We start from the raw sequence: 15,642 nt of genomic DNA on the forward strand, positions 1-15,642 counted from the left end.
AACATCTATTAGTATTTCTTTCTTTTCTTTTTTTTTTTGAGACAGAGTCTCACTCTGTCACCCACACTGGAATGCAGTGGTGTGATCTTGGCTCACTGCAACCTCCACCTCCTTGGGTTCAAGTGATTCTCCTACCTCAGCCTCCTGAGTAGCTGGGATTATAGGTGTATGGCACCATACCTGGCTAATTTTTGTATTTTTAGTAGACATGGGGTTTTGCCATGTTGCCCAGGCTGGTCTTGAACTCCTAACCTCAAGTGATATGCCTGCCTTGGCCTCCCAAATTGCTGGGATTACAGGTGTGAGCCACTGTACCTGGCCAACATTTCATATAGTATAGCTCTGCTGGTGATGAATTCTCTCATTTTGTTCTTTAATTTGAATTTTTTTTTCTTTTGAAGTACATGGTTGTTGGATGTTGAATTCTGGGTGATGGTGGTATCTGCCCCTCTCCCCTCAAAAGTGTTGTTCATTGTCACCTGGCTTTTATTGTTTCTGATAAGAAGTTAGCCATCATTTGTATCTTTCTTACCTTGTATGTAATGTTTTTATGTTTTTTTTTGTTGTTGTTGTTGTTTTTCTCTTTGATACTGATTTTTTAGAATATTGATAATGATCCTAGATATAATTTGCTTGGTATTTATGCTTCTCGGAGTTTGCTGAGCTTCTTGGATCTTTGTTTTTTTTTCGTTTTTTTTATAATTTAGGAAATATTTAACCATTATATCTTAATTTTTTTTTACTTATTCTCACACTCTTTTTTTAATTGTACTCCTATTATGTCTATATTAAACTGTTAGAGATTTTCTTATAGGACAATCAGTCTTTTTTACTTTTGTTCATTCTTCTCTATTGTCTTTAAACTGCTAGTAAGCCCAGCCAGTGATTTTTTTTTCCTTTTCTTTCTCATTTCAGTATTACAGCTTTAAAGTGTTTATTGGGCTGCCCCGCTCCCCGCTTTTTTTTTTTTTTTTACCCTGGGCCAACATGGTGAAACCCTGTCTCTACTAAAAATATAAAAATCAGCCAGGCATGATGGCGGATGCCTGTAATTCCAGCTACTCAGTCAGCTGAGAATCACTTGATCCTGGAGGTGGAGGTTGCAGTGAGCTGAGATCATACCACTGCATTTCAGCCCAGGTGACAGAGCGAGACTCTGTCTCAAAAAACAAACAAAAAACTTTACACTTGTTTTTACTGAAAATCTCTATCTGTTTACTCATATTTTTCCTCAGTTTCTTTGAATATGTTAACCCTTTGAGTGTATTTATGCTTATTTCTGTATTTGTGCCTACTTGGATTTGCTTTTACTATATATCTGAGGGGTTTGGTATAAAGAATGCTTTCTTTATTGCCCTGAGTTACATTTTCTTTCTTGCGTGTCTAAGATTTTTCATTCTGGACGTTTTGAATGATGTATGTCTGCCTTCTGATAATTCTAAAAAGTATTGAATTTTACTCTAATAGCGTATTAACTGGCTGAACTCGTAGGTCTGTTTTTTATGCTTTATTAGGGTAGAACTTTGGAAAATTTCAGGTGTTTTCCAAGCTTCTCTAACATGATGGGACTCAAGATTCAAACCATATGCTGTCTGTGGGCCTTGTTAGATAGTAGTGCTTGTTTTAAATTTTTTCTTGGACAAGTTTAGAGTAACTCTTTTTTAGCGTAGGGTTTCTCAACCTGGGTAGCACTTGACGTTTAGGGCTAGGTAATTCTTTTTGGGGATGGAGAGGCTGGTCTGTGCATTGTAAGATGTTGAACAGCATCTGTGGCCTCTACCCACTACTGCTGAAAGCATCCCTCTAGGTGTAACAACCAGTAGTGTCTTCAGTCATTGCTGAAATCTCTCCTGGGGGACAAAATTGCCCTGTTTGAGAATTATTTCTCTGGATAGTGCTCTTGAATGAGGTTCCTGCACCCTGGTACCTCGCCTCAGCTTGACCTTCAGTATCTCTGTTCGGCTCACTCCTCCTTAGCAGCAGCTCTCTGTTAAGGCTTGGGTGGCTTTGATTTGTGCCTGTCCCTCAGCCAAGGACTTGCAGCGCCTCTACCTCATACCCTTCTGGGGTCCTTCCCTTCTGATACCTCCTGTCCAGGGCCATGCAGATGCCAGTGGCTTTAGCTAACCCAAACTCTGACCTCCACCCCTTTGCTCAGCAGGGCTGCTGTGCTCTGTTGCTCACTGCCACGGTTGGAAAGTGGTGTTCTGGCTCAAAGCCAAGGCAATGATTGGTGCCTGGAAACATCTCCCTCCAAATGTTGTACAGTTCTGAGGTGGAGGAGTGGGCTTGTATGGTATGAGCCACTTAGCCGTGGCCAGAGCCCAGTCTCTCTGCTAGTGGAATAGCCTGGATGTTTATGAGCCTGGGAGCTAGGCGCTCCATGGGTGCAGTACAGGGTGTAGCCGTGTGAGCTGTAGGTCATGCCTGTTTAACTTCCTGCTGAACAGATGCAGGGTGAGGGCATATGCTAGACCGAGGGACTCAGCATCTGCCATGTGCCACCTGTGTGCTTCACAAAAACCCCAATCCTGGGCCCATCCCAGACCTGACCTGCTGTTTCAGAATTTCTAGGGAAAGGGCCTGGAAATCTGTGGGTTTAATTTGTGCCCCAGGGAAGTCTCTGCACTAGAGGATGGTGAAGGGAACAACAGGCATGGAGGGGGAGGCCGGACGTGGCTTCCTTGGAAGGGAAAGGGCCGCATGAGGCTCTGCATTCCTTTCCCTAGGACTTACCTTGAAATCATGGCTGATGATTTATTTATTTTAAATGTTAATTAATTCAATTTTTAAATTTTAGCTTTTTTCTGTTTCTTCTTTTTTTTTTAAATCTTCTAAGACATCCTGTTATAGCAAATTTTTAAATCTTTTCATTGCCCTGAACATGTTTTTATTTCTCCTTTATTTTTGAAAGATTTTCTATAGGCTTATTTCTCTACGTTGCATTTTGTCATTATTTACTTTCAGGTCTTCAAACATAATCGATTCGTTTTTAAACTTTGCTGTTAAAAATTTAAAGAAAATTGTGGTAAAATATGCATAATGGCCAGGCATGGTGGCTCACACCTGTAATCCCAGCACTTTGGGAGGCTGAGATGACCAGATCGCTTGAGCCCAGGAGTTCAAGACCAGCCTGGGCAACATAGTGAAATCCTGTTTCTACAAAAAATAACAAAAATCAGCCAGGCATGCTGAGGTGGGAGGATTACCTGAGCCCAGGAAGTCAAGGCTGTAGTGAGCCATGATTGTGCCACTGGGTACTCCATCCTGGGCATCAGAGTGAGACCCTGTCTCAAAAAAAATCTTTCTCTATCTATCACATAAAATCTGTAATTTTTGCAAGGCATAGTGGCTCTTGCCCATCATCCTCTGGCGTCCTCCATTCACTTTCTGTCTGCAAGAATCTGACTACTGAAGGGACCTCATCCAAGTGGAATCATACCATATTTGTCCTTTTGTGAGTGGCTTATCTCCCTTGGCATCATGCCCTCAGGTAAATTTAAGTTTTGGGTTTATGTCATACATTTTCTCAGCATTTAGTGAAAAACTTCTGCATCACCCTGATCCTCAGCTGTGGTGCTGACCCTTTATTTAGCTGTAGTGGAAAAGAAAGGAATTTCAGAGATTTTACCCTTTTCTGGCTTCTTGCTTTGTATCTTCTTGCCTGTGTCTTGGTGTGTTTTGAAGTCCTCACCTCCCCCTTCTACTCCCTCTGGGACCCATTAGCTGAAAGAACAGGCTCATTTTTTTCTTCTGGGTCTCTCCTGGAGGTAACAGCTGTTGGCACAGGGCTGCTATTTGATATCCTTGTCATAGAGTCGAGAAAGTGGGAAGGAAGTACTTTGGTAAGGAGTGTCTATCCCTCCTCTGTGCATTTTCCTCTTAATTCCTTTATCCTGATCAATGAAAGAGATGAAGGCATTACTGCGTTTGGTATGTTTGGTTGTAAAAATGTGTGTGGCGAATAAGTCATTATTAAGATGTCTTCTGATATCTGTCATTTTTTTTCCTGCTGCCTAAATCTCTTCATTTTCATAAAGCTTCCAAGATAATCTTTAAAAGAGAATGAATGATGGAACTAATTTTGCAGTATTACAGTATTACAGTATTGTGCACTGTTACTTTAGGATTGCTGAATATCTGGCCTACTCAAGGTCAATACTTTGATAAATATACAACATTAGGACAAAAGGAAAACCACATATGTAAAATACTTTCATTTTCACTGATTCTTACTAAAATTATGATGAGTCTGTAGAGGGCAGATTGCTTCCTCTAAGTATTCTTGGTCTGAAAGAGGGCGCATGAAACACATCTTTTTTGAGAGGATGCATTATAAACACTGTTTCTTATAATTTTCTTTTAGAAAAGGAAAGCAGGATGGGTGCAGTGGCTCATGCCTGTAATCCCAGCACTTTGGGAGGCTGAGACGGGTGGATCACTTGAGGTCAGAAATTCCAGACCAGTCTGACCAACATGGTGAAACCCCGCCTCTACTAAAAATACAAAAAATTAGGCATGGTGGCACATGTCTGTAATTCCAGCTACTTGGGAGGCTAAGGTAGGAGAATCTCTTGAACACAGGAGGCAGAGGTTACAGTAAGCCAAGATTGCACCATTGCACTCCAGTCTGGGCAATAAGAGTGAAACTCTGTCTCAAAAAAAAAAAAGAAAAAGAAAAAAAGAAGTGGAAAGCAGAAAATCATGATAAAAAGATTTTTAAAAATTGATGATGGATACCAAACACAATGGCTCACACCTCTAATCCTAGAACTTTGAGAGGCCAAGCAGGAGTATTGCTTGAGCCGAGGAGTTCAAGACCAGCCTGGGCAACATAGGGAGATTCCGTCTCTGTCTTGGCCCTTGCTGCCCTACCCCCCACAAAAGCCAAGTGTGGTGTGAATGCCTGTGGCCTGTTACTTGGGAGGCTGAGACAGGAGGATTGCTTGGGCTCCAGGTCAAGGCTACAGTGAGCTGCAGTCTTGCCACTTAACTCCAGCAAAAGATCAAGACCCTGTCACACATATACACACACACACAAAAGATGATAGAAGTTTGGTTTTTTCCTTCCTCTTCAATACTGCATTTATATTCTCCTTAAAATGATCTTCTCTGACCTAACCCTAGACTGTATATTTGTCCCCATGTGTGTTCTCACTGTCCCTTCTTTACCCACTCCTGGGCTTGTCACTCTCTCCGTATTTTCTCTTTTCTTCCTGTTGTCCGGCCAGTTATGTCTTGCTCATCTCTCTGTTCTCCTCTCAGTCAATAAACCAGTTCAATTGGGGCTTGTTTTTCAGGCAGAGAAACTGGTGATGGCAGGGTCTGCGGTTGAGGGGTCTGTCAGCCATGGTGGGAGATGTGGCCCCCTTTGAACAGATTACTGTCAAGCCATGTTACATGTTCTTTCCATGGGTATTGGGATTCCAATAGTATTTAATTAATCACTTAAAGTTGATTAATTAGATTGTACTAATTTCCTTCAATATACATTAACTGCCCCACCACTCATTAAAACACTAATTTTTTTTCCTTTCTTTCCCTCCCTCCCTCCCTTCCTGTCTCTCTCTCCCCCCCTCCCTCTCTCCCTTCCTTCCTTCCTTCTCTCTCTCTGTTTCTTTTCTTTTTCTTTCTTTTCTTTCTCTTTCTTCCTCTCTCTCTTCCTTCCTCCCTCCCTCCGTCTCTTCTTCCTTCCTTCCTTCCTTTCTTTCCTTTTTTCTTTCTTTCTTTCTCTCTCTCTCCCCCCCTTCCTCCCTCCTTCCCTCCTTCCTTCCTTCCATCCTTCTGTCCTTTCTTCTTTCCCTTTCTTCTCTTTCTTCCCTTTCTTTCCTTTCTTGATGGGATTTTGCTCCGTTGCCCAGACTGGATTTCAATGGCATGATCACTGCTCACTGCAGCCTTGAGCTCCTGGGCTCAAGCGATCTTTCCATCTCAACCTCCTGAGTAGCTGGGACTACAGGCATGTGCCACCATGCTTGGTTAATTTTTACATGTTTTTGTAGAGACAGGATCTCACTATGTCGCCTAGTCCAGTCTTAAACTCCTGGACTCATGTGATCTTGCCGCTTTGGCCTTCCAAAGTGTTGGGATTACAGGTGTGAGCCACCACACCTGGCCTACAGAGAACTTTCTGTATAGGTTTTCAGGCTCGTATTCCAGCCATGAAAAATCAGGCAAAACAAAAACAAAAGCCCAGAAGGCGATGGAACTGTCAGATTATAAAGAACCTACAGGTTGTTGATTTTGGATGGACATTTTTATCTCCTTAAGTTTCTTTTCTTTTATAGAATTGGAGAAGGAATGTGACTTTGTAGTCACCCATCATGTTTATGAGGAAGAGGATATTAGCCAGTCCCTGGGTCCTCCCCTCAAAAACAGAGATAATTTGTTTTAGATTATACAGATATTAAAGTAGATGTGTTGTTACTAAGCAACTCTGGCCAACAGTATTGGAAAAATACAGGCAATTTTCTGCTTCAGGTAACTAAACACACTCATCCTGGTTGCCTGTTGCAGAAATACCCGGTTTAACTGGAAGTCTCATTACCTCACAATCTCAACTCTAAGTAAGCCAAACAATGGATAAGATAGATAGTACTTGCTTTATGTGCTTATTCAAACGTATTTACTCTGACTTTACTTACAACACTCATAAGCCACATCCCAGTCTAAAACAATAGTAGGTAATGGTGTGACATTCTGCTGAGAATTTAAAGACACCTGATAGCCTGATAGCCAGGGGCAAGATGGATCATAAAGCACCAGAATCTGAAAAGTGTGGCTATTTGGGTACTCTGTGGGAAGAGCATCCCTATCCACCGAGGGTCGTGGACACTGGATAAGAGCCACATTGTTGTGAGGAATTTGCATCGTGAAGGTGATGAACTGCAGTTTGCCTCTTCTGTTTTATTTTTTATTTTTGAGACAGAGTCTCACTGTCACTCACGTTGGAGTGCAGTGGTGCAATCTTGGCTCACTACAATCTGCCTCTAGTTTAAGTGATCCTCCTGCCTCAGCCTCCCCAGTACCTGGGATTACAGGCTTGTGCTACCATGCCTGGCTAAATTTTGTATTTTTAGTAGAAATTGGGTTTCACCATGTTTGCCAGGCTGGTCTTGAACTCCTGACCTAAGGTGATCTGCTCTCCTTGGCCTCCCAAAGTGCTGGGATTACAGGCATGAGCCACCACTCCTGGTGCACTTCTGAGACAGACAGCCCAGCCACATCTTCCGTTTTAAAAGGACTATTAGAGAGCAGGGGAAGACATCTGTTAAAATGAAGATTGGATTAATGCATTTAATCCAAGAAGAGATATTCATCTCACCAGTCTGGAAAACTCACTTCCATGAAAAGGTCATTCATTCTCTCCTCCCACCTCCCTTTGATGGTGATATTTATGTGATGGTGATATTTATATTTATTTATGGTGATATTGATGGTGATATTTAACCCTGATTAAAATAATCAAGAAAGAAGAAATAGTTTGCTTTTCAAATGAAAGCTAGATATTACATGATTTATTTTCAAGAAATTGAATAAACTTATTGTTTTGTTCTGGATCGTAGAGTTTTCTTGTAATCCCACACATATTTCCTTGCCTGCCTTCAGTAGAAAGCCAGCCTCCAGTGCTGCCCTGCTCTGATGCAGTTTACTTCCAACATTCACAGTATTGTTCTTAATGGCCATGCAGATTCTAGAGTAACCAATAATTAGATACGCAGATGTTTTCCAGTTTTTGGTAATTAGATATTTAGATGTCTTCTAGTTTTTGTGTATTACAAATAGCATTTTAATGGACATGATTAAAGTTAAACATTTGGATACAGCCTTCATTTCCTAGGGTATACAAATTTCAAGGCTTTAGCTATGCTAGATTTCCTCCCCAAGAACTGTTAATTACTTACATTTTCCCCAGTGAAATGAGAGAGCTCTACAAGTCCAGATTTGATGTTATATTTTAATAATCACTGTCAATCTCACCAATTTCATAGGTGAAAAATAATGCGTCATTATTTTATTTTACATGGCTTTGTGTAATAGTGGATTTGAGTGTTTGCATTTCCTTGGCCATTTGTGGGATTTTTTTGGTGAATTTCCTGCACATTCTTTGCCCCTTTTAAACAAATTGGTAGACATTTATAGTTCATATCGATATGTAGGGGCCATTGATTTGTTAAAGGTATCTTGAGTCTGGCATTTATACTACAAGTTTTGATTTCAGTTTGTTTTCGTTGCATTTTATTTGTTGTCATGGTAGAAGTATTTTGTTTCCCCAGGGAAAACAAATGTAGTCTAATGGTGTCCTTTGATAACATGTCAGGTTAATGAAGCACAGAACCAAAATATTTGCAGAACGATGATGCATTAATTTGCAGACTTTTTTTTCTGTACATTGGATGTGAACTGTTTTCAACTATAACATGGACACTTTATTAGAACCAAATTTTAGTTTTCTACATTAATGAGAAATACTGGTAACTTTGCTTCATTAAACAAAATAATTGCTTGTTCTCTGTCACATGTAAATAGTTTGAGTTTGTTTTTATCCTCTCATCTACAAAATAGGAATAATTCTTACTTGGTAAGTGTTGTTTTCTTCTTCAGTTGTCTGGCTTACAGTGGGTGCTGACTAAATGGTAGCTTGATTTATGATCATAATGACATAAATGAATATTTATGACTTGCTCTATACACTCTATTCTGGTAGCTACTGAGGATAACACAGATACATGACTACACTAATTGTACTTCTGAGGGTGGGAACAGTGTTTTGTTTGTTTCTTTGGTCTTGATTTTAGATAGAACTTAGATGATCAATTTTATACCTTCTTTTTAAATGTAAAATACGCAAAGCCAAAAGTTTCCTCTAAGATTTGCTTTAGCTGTATCTCACAAATTATCATTATCATTTACTTTAAAATATTTCAGATTTCCTTTAAGATGTCACTTTGACTCATGCTTATTTAGAAATATGTTGTTATGGCCGGGCACGGTGGCTCATGCCTGTAATCCCAGCACTTTGGGAGGCTGAGGCGGGTGGATCACAAGGTCAAGAGATCGAGACCATCCTGGTCAACATGGTAAAACCCCGTCTCTACTAAAAATACAAAAAATTAGCTGTTCATGGTGGTGCGTGCCTGTAATCCCAGCTACTCAGGAGGCTGAGGCAGGAGAATTGCCTGAACTCAGGAGGCGGAGGTTGCGGTGAGCCGAGATAGCGCCATTTGCACTCCAGCCTGGGTAACAAGAGCAAAACTCCATCTCAAAAAAAAAAAAAAAAAAGAAGTATGTTGTTAATATCCAGATATTTTGAGTTGTTAGATATCTTATCGTTGATCTGCAATTTAATTCTGTGTCACCAGAATACATTCTGTTTAACATTTTTATGTTCAGATGTTGATTGAAATTTATTGATGGCCCAGCATAAGGACTATTTGACCTTAAAGGTTAGAGGTATGCAGTAGTAAAATTCTCTTCCTCATCTTTTGTGCTATTGTCGTGTATTTTCCTTCTGTGTCCAAAATGCACGATTACCATTTTTGCTTTAAGCAGGTAGTTGTTTTTCAAAGTAATTTGTCTTTTTTTTTTTTTTTTTTTTTTTTTTTTTAAAGACAAGGTCTTGCCCTGCTACCCAGGCTGGAGTGCAGTGGTATGATCTTGGCTCACTGCAGCTTCCACTTCCCGGGTTCCAGCGATTCTCCCACCTCAGCCTCCCGAGTAGCTGGATCTACAAGAGTGTGGCACCATGCCTAGAGAATTTTTGTATTTTTTGTGGAGATGGGGTTTTGCCATGTTGCCTAGGTTGGTCTCGAACTCCTGAGCTCAAGCAATCTGCTTGCCTCAGCCTCCCAAACTGTTGGGATAACAGGTGTGAGCCACCACGCCTGGCCTGTCTTTTATATTTACTCACATTTGTCATTTTGGTTTCTCTTTATTCTTTCTCTAGATCTGAGATACCATCTGATATTGTCTCCTTTTAACTTGAAAAATATTCTTTATATATTTTTTTATAGTTCAGGTTTATTGCTGATAAATTTTCTCAGCCTTTATTTGAAAATGTTGTAATTTTACTCTCATATTTTAAAGGACATTTTTTATTGGTTATAGAATTTGGGTTGACAGATTTTTTTTTTTTTTTTTTTTTTTGAGTCAGAATCTCACTCTGTCACCCAGGCTGGAGTGCAGTGGCACGATCTTGGCTCACTGCAACCTCCACCTCCCAGGTTCCAGTGATTCTCCTGCCTGACTCTCTCCTCCCTCCCCAAGTGGCTGGAATTACAGGTGCCCACCACCATGCCTGGCTAATTTTTGTATTTTTGTTAGAGGCGGGGTCTCGCCGTGTTGGCCAGGCTGGTCTCGAAGTCCTGGGCTTGAGTGATCTGCCCGCCTCAACCTCCCAAAGTGCTGGGAATACAGGCGTGAGCTACTGCACCTGGCCAGCTTTTTTTTTTTTTTTTTTTTTGGTCTTTCTTTCAGCATTGTAAATATTGTTCTGTTGTCTTCTTGTTTTCATTGTTGCTGGTGTGTCAGCTGCTGGTTGTTTGTTGTTTCTCTGTGTGTAATGTATGTCTAGGTATAGATCTCTTTGTTTTTGTCCTTCATTGAACTTGCTAAGATTCTTAATTATGTGAATTAATATTTACTACCAACTTTGGTAAAATTCTAGTCATTCTTTGCTCAAATACTTTTTTCTTCCCTATTTCTTCTTCTTCTAGGACTTCAATTACATGAATATTTCATTGCTTAATATTCTTCCTTACGGACCCTCAGTCTTTGTTCTTTTTCTTAATTCTTTTTTTTTTCAGTTTGTTCTTCAGAGCTCAGATTGTAAACTAAAGAAGAAACGGTTAGTGCCTCTGGGACTAAATCAGTGGAAAGTATCTGCTATTAATGATAGCTAATTACCTTTTCATTTCAGATGTTACTTTTTCAGTTTGAGAATTTCCATTTGGTTCTTTTTGGTATTACCTATCTTGCTCCTAAAATTACATCTGCCTGTTATAACCATATTTTTCTTTAACTGTTTGACATTTTATCGTGGATGTTTCATAGTTGTTGTTTACCAATTCCAAAATCTGGATCGTTTCAGGGCCTATTTCTATTGCCATTTCCCTCCTTTGATTACATGTCACGTTTTATTGTTTCCTTGCATATCTAATAATTGTTTTACTATGTTGAACATTACGATCAATACACTATAGGGAGTCTGGATTAAAGAGCATTGAGTTTTGTTCATGTAGGTAGTTAAATTCCTGGCAGATTGGCCCCTTTAGCATTGAATCCATCTGTCTGTCTGTCAATCAGCTAATCATAGGTCAGGTAGCTCCATTTTGAACTAATTCCGAGTGCACAGAAGTTAATCTAGGGTGAGATCTTTATTACTAAGACATAGCCTTCCTGGTGTCTCAGTCGAATGCCTGAGGCCCCAGCAGGTATTTCCTTCCTCTCCTTGGGTGGCATCTCCTACTGCATGACCTCCAGAATCTTCAGTCGGCATTCAGCCCCATAGCTGCTGCTTTCTTAGGCCTCATGGAGTCTGGCCCTGCTTATGGACAGGGAAGCTGTGGGCAAAGTACCCTGAGTAAATCCCTATTGAAACTTCTGGGGCAAACCCTCTGTTACTCAGGGTCACAAATTCCAGATGCTTCTACAACTTGGAACAACCATTTCTTCCTCCACAGCTCAATGAAACTGCAGTTCTTCTTGGGCAGAAAATGTCCCCAGGCAGAAAGCCAGGTCAATCCCGGGCCACCACCTATATTTCCCATCTCTTGAGGCTCACAGCCCTGTGTTACCTGCAGTCCAGTGCCTGAGAACAGCTGTGTCATATGTTTTACCCAATGTTACAGTTTCCAAGGGAGGGTAAGTCCTCTCTCATGGTTGGAAGCAGAAGCCTGGCAGTTTGCTTGTCAGCTGTGTCTTCCTCATTAATAATATTCATGGTGGCCAGGCACGGTGGCTCATGCCTGTAATCCCAGCACTTTGGGAGGCCAAGGCGGGTGGATCATGAGGTCAGGAGTTCAAGACCAGCCTGGCCAATGTGGTAAAACCCTGTCTCTACTTAAAATACAAAAATTAGCTGGGTGTGGTCATGCACACCTGTAGTCCCAGCTGCTCAGGAGGCTGAGGCAGGAGAATCGCTTGAACTTGGGAGGCGGAGGTTGCAGTGGGCCGAGATCATGCCACTGCACTCCAGCCTGAGTGATGGAGCAAGACTCCATCTCAAAAATAAATAAATAAATAAAGATAACATTCATGGCACTTCATGATTTTGTTTAATCCTATCTGGAGTATGACTGATTTTGTTTCAGCAGACCCCTAATTTCTGCATTGACTGTAGAGTTATCGTTCACTTAGGTTAACTTCTGTTACAACCCAAGTATCTGCCCAGCCTTTTACTCTACCTCTACACCTGGTCACAGTAATACATGAATTACAGGTAGGCTGCCTGGTGCAGCCAGAGGAACTTTGTCTTTTTCACAGATTGTCATCCGTGCCATCTTTAATCCTCATTGTTGGCAGCAGACACAGTCTGTGGATGATAGTTCAAGTTGGGCACAGTTGATTTCAGATTTCTTGAGAATGGTCAGTTTAGGCTTAGAGTTTGCTGTTGACATTTTGCTTTTATTTTCTTAAAATTAGGAATCAAACTTACATGCTTTAAAAAACGTGGTGTACTTTCTGCATGTGGAATTAACATATTTGTATGTAAGATTGGCTGTATAAGTATTTACAGGTAGTTTGTAGTCACTAAGTCACGTTACGTTCTGTTTCTTTCCTGCAGGGGCGGGCTGGTCTCTCTTCTTCCCTCTTTTCTTCTCCCTCACCCTCACCTTTTCTTCTTTTTTTTTATTATTGATTCACTTATATTTGCATAATAGCAATTTTTTAATTTTTCTTTTTCTCTCTTTTTTCTTTTTTTTGAGACAGAGTCTCACTCTGTTGCCCAGGCTGGAGTGCAGTGGTGCAATCTCGGTTCACTGCAACCCTCGCCTCCTGGATTCAAGTGATTTTTCTGCCTCAGCCTCCTGAGTAGCTGGGATAATAGTGCACACCACCATACCTGGCTAATTTTTGTATGTTTAGTAGAGACAGGGTTTCACCATGGTGGCCAGGCTGGTCTTGAACTCCTGACCTCAAGTGATCTGCCTTTGCCCCCCTCCCCCCACTAAGTGCTGGGATTACAGGTATGAGCCACTGTACCCGGCCATTTTTTAACTTTTCAAAAATGTTTTCACTTTGGCCTGGTCCTTTCTTTCCCCATTCACATAATCCTGGTGGACAGTCTTGTTGCCTCTTGCCTGGACTATTATTCTAGCAGCAGCTCATTCTCCTTCTTCCAGTAGTCTCCTGGCCAATCACTTCTACTGTTTAATCTTCCTTGAGTTTCTCCCTCTAACTTGAAAAACCACACATACTCTTCCATATTGCCTTTTTTAAGATTCACCTGCTTCAGCCCCACTTCCGTAAGCTTCGCCTGCTTCAGCCAGGTTTGGGCTGTTCTTTGTTCAGCAGCCCCCACATCCCCCTTCTCCGTACTATGTCCTCGCTAGGCCTCCCCCGCAGCACCCTTCCCTTCCCTCCATAAAGTCCCTTCTTCATCGTCCAAGGTCTCTCCCACCCAGTGTCCCTCAGTTGGAACTGTCCCCAGTTCTCTGTGCAGGTCACAGTTGAATCACAGGTGTCTGGACATACCTAGCCCTGTCTCCCAAGACAGGAAAACATAACTGTGTCACCTTATCTGTTGGGGCTCCTGGTGTCTTCCAGATAGTTGAAACTCCATAAATATTTGTCATTTCACATTGATCACATTGAAACCCTGTGATCCAGGCAGGGTGAAGAGACTAAGGCCTGGTGTGTTTAATAATGTTGTTCAGAGAATTAGTGATTGGTACGGATTTGTAGTCCACGTCCTCTCATTTGGTTTCTCTGACAGCCTCCCTGCTCCTCTCTAATTTGGCTCAAAATTACTTTGGTTGGCTCTTAAGTAGAAACTTATGTCCTTTTGTACTTGGGGGCCTGTCTGAATTCATTAAATGGGGTGGGAGATTTTTCTTCTCCTTCCCACTCTTCGCCTTGCTGTCCTGGTAGGACACAGCTGCCACCACTAAAGGCACTGGGGTTGGGCGGGGGGCGGAAATGCTGGTCCTTAGAGCAGCTGTCTTGGGTTATCTGGTCTTGACCTCACACAAGACTTCCTGAGGTCTGCAGTGTCCTAAGCCTGACTTAGTATCCCTGTATGAATACAATTCTCTACTTACCTCTTTTATTTCAGGCACTTCGTCTTAGTAACATGGCCATGGGGAAGACAACCACAGGCCAGATAGTCAATCTGCTGTCCAATGATGTGAACAAGTTTGATCAGGTAAGCTGCAGCTCAGGGATCCTTTTTCATTGCATTAAACACCCCTCCCCCTCTGTTTATTCTTTCTGGAGACAGGGGCTCACTCTGTTGCCCACACTGGATTGCAGTGGCAGGATCATAGCTCACTGAAGCCTTGAACTCCTGGGCTCAAGTGATGTGTGATCCTCTCGCCTCAGCCTCCTGATTAGCAGGGACTACAGGTGCACACCACCGCACCCAGCTAATTTCTTTCTCTTTTTTTGAATTTTCATGTCAGATGGGCTAACGTGGTGACGTCATAACAAAATTCGAGGGTGGCACATCTCACATGTGCGCAAACACCCGATTTTCATGCTCATAAGCTACAAAAGGATTGCTGGCTAATTTCTTTTTTTATTTTTTCTAGAGAAGGGATCCTGCCTTGTTGCACAGGCTGGTCTAAAAATTCTGGCCTCAAGCGATTCTCCCACCTTAGCCTCCCAAAGTGCTGGGATTACAGGTGTGAACCGCCGTACCTGCCCAGTGTCCATTCTTTAACATTTACCTTGTGGAGGTATCATGTTATCCAGGGCATTCTAGCTCCTGGCCATATCTGTTTTGCATTAGGAGCACTTTTTTTTTTTTTTTTTTTGAGACTGTGTCTCCTTCTGTCGCCAAGCTAGAGTGCAGTGACATGGTCTCAGGTCACTGCAACCTCTGCCTCCTGGGTTCAAGTGATTCTCCTGCCTCAGCCTCCTGAGTAGCTGGGATTACAGACATGCGCCTCTATGCCTGGCTAATTTTTCTTTTCTCTTTTTTGTATTTTTAGTAGAGACGAGGTTTCACCATGTTGGCCAGGGTGGTCTTGAACTCTTGACCTCAAGTGATCCACCCTCCTCGGCCTCCCAAAGTGCTGAGATTACAGGCGTGAGCCACTGCGCCCGGCCACTTTTTTTTTTTCCTGCATTTATTCACTCATGAGACGCGAACTAAAAGCCTCCACTCAGTGTCAGGGACGATGAATAAGAGTTGGTTTTGGTTCTGAAGAAGCTCACGGCCTGTCAGGGAGACAGATACACAAGTAAATTACTGGAGTATGTGGTAGGCACTATAGTACAGGCTTTCTTATGGTATTGGGGAGCCCCAGGGCATATGGGAGCTGAGTTCTGTGACAGAGAATTCTGGAAAGTGCTCAGCTCATCAGTGAGGTAGTCATGATCAAGATCTTCTTCTAATGCCACTGGTCAGATTCTCTTTGGAGTCCCCCAGACCCGCTCTTTGCTTCCCCAGAATGGCTTCATCTGTGGTGGGTGCTTGGC

The 15,642-nt window shown here is 41.9% G+C and overlaps 1 protein-coding gene and 1 non-coding gene across 4 annotated transcripts in view; one reads left to right on the top strand and one right to left on the bottom strand.

Annotated features, from left to right (window-relative positions):
• Positions 1 to 15,642, top strand: part of ABCC4 (ATP binding cassette subfamily C member 4 (PEL blood group)) — a 280,167-nt gene that overhangs the window by 73,865 nt on the left and 190,660 nt on the right. For all 3 annotated transcript variants that reach the window (XM_021667906.2, XM_064362233.1, XM_021667907.2), the window contains one exon: positions 14,276 to 14,365. In XM_021667906.2, coding sequence (XP_021523581.1) covers positions 14,276 to 14,365 — 90 coding nt within the window. The remainder of the gene's footprint in view (positions 1 to 14,275; positions 14,366 to 15,642) is intronic.
• LOC135268995 (small nucleolar RNA U13) lies at positions 14,616 to 14,718 on the bottom strand. The gene has a single exon (XR_010337322.1). It is a non-coding gene; the product is annotated as a small nucleolar RNA U13 (small nucleolar RNA).

The sequence above is a fragment of the Aotus nancymaae genome, unplaced genomic scaffold, assembly GCF_030222135.1.
Source record: "Aotus nancymaae isolate 86718 unplaced genomic scaffold, 86718_ANA_hifiasm-v0.15.2.pri h1tg000048l, whole genome shotgun sequence".
NCBI lineage: Eukaryota > Metazoa > Chordata > Mammalia > Primates > Aotidae > Aotus > Aotus nancymaae.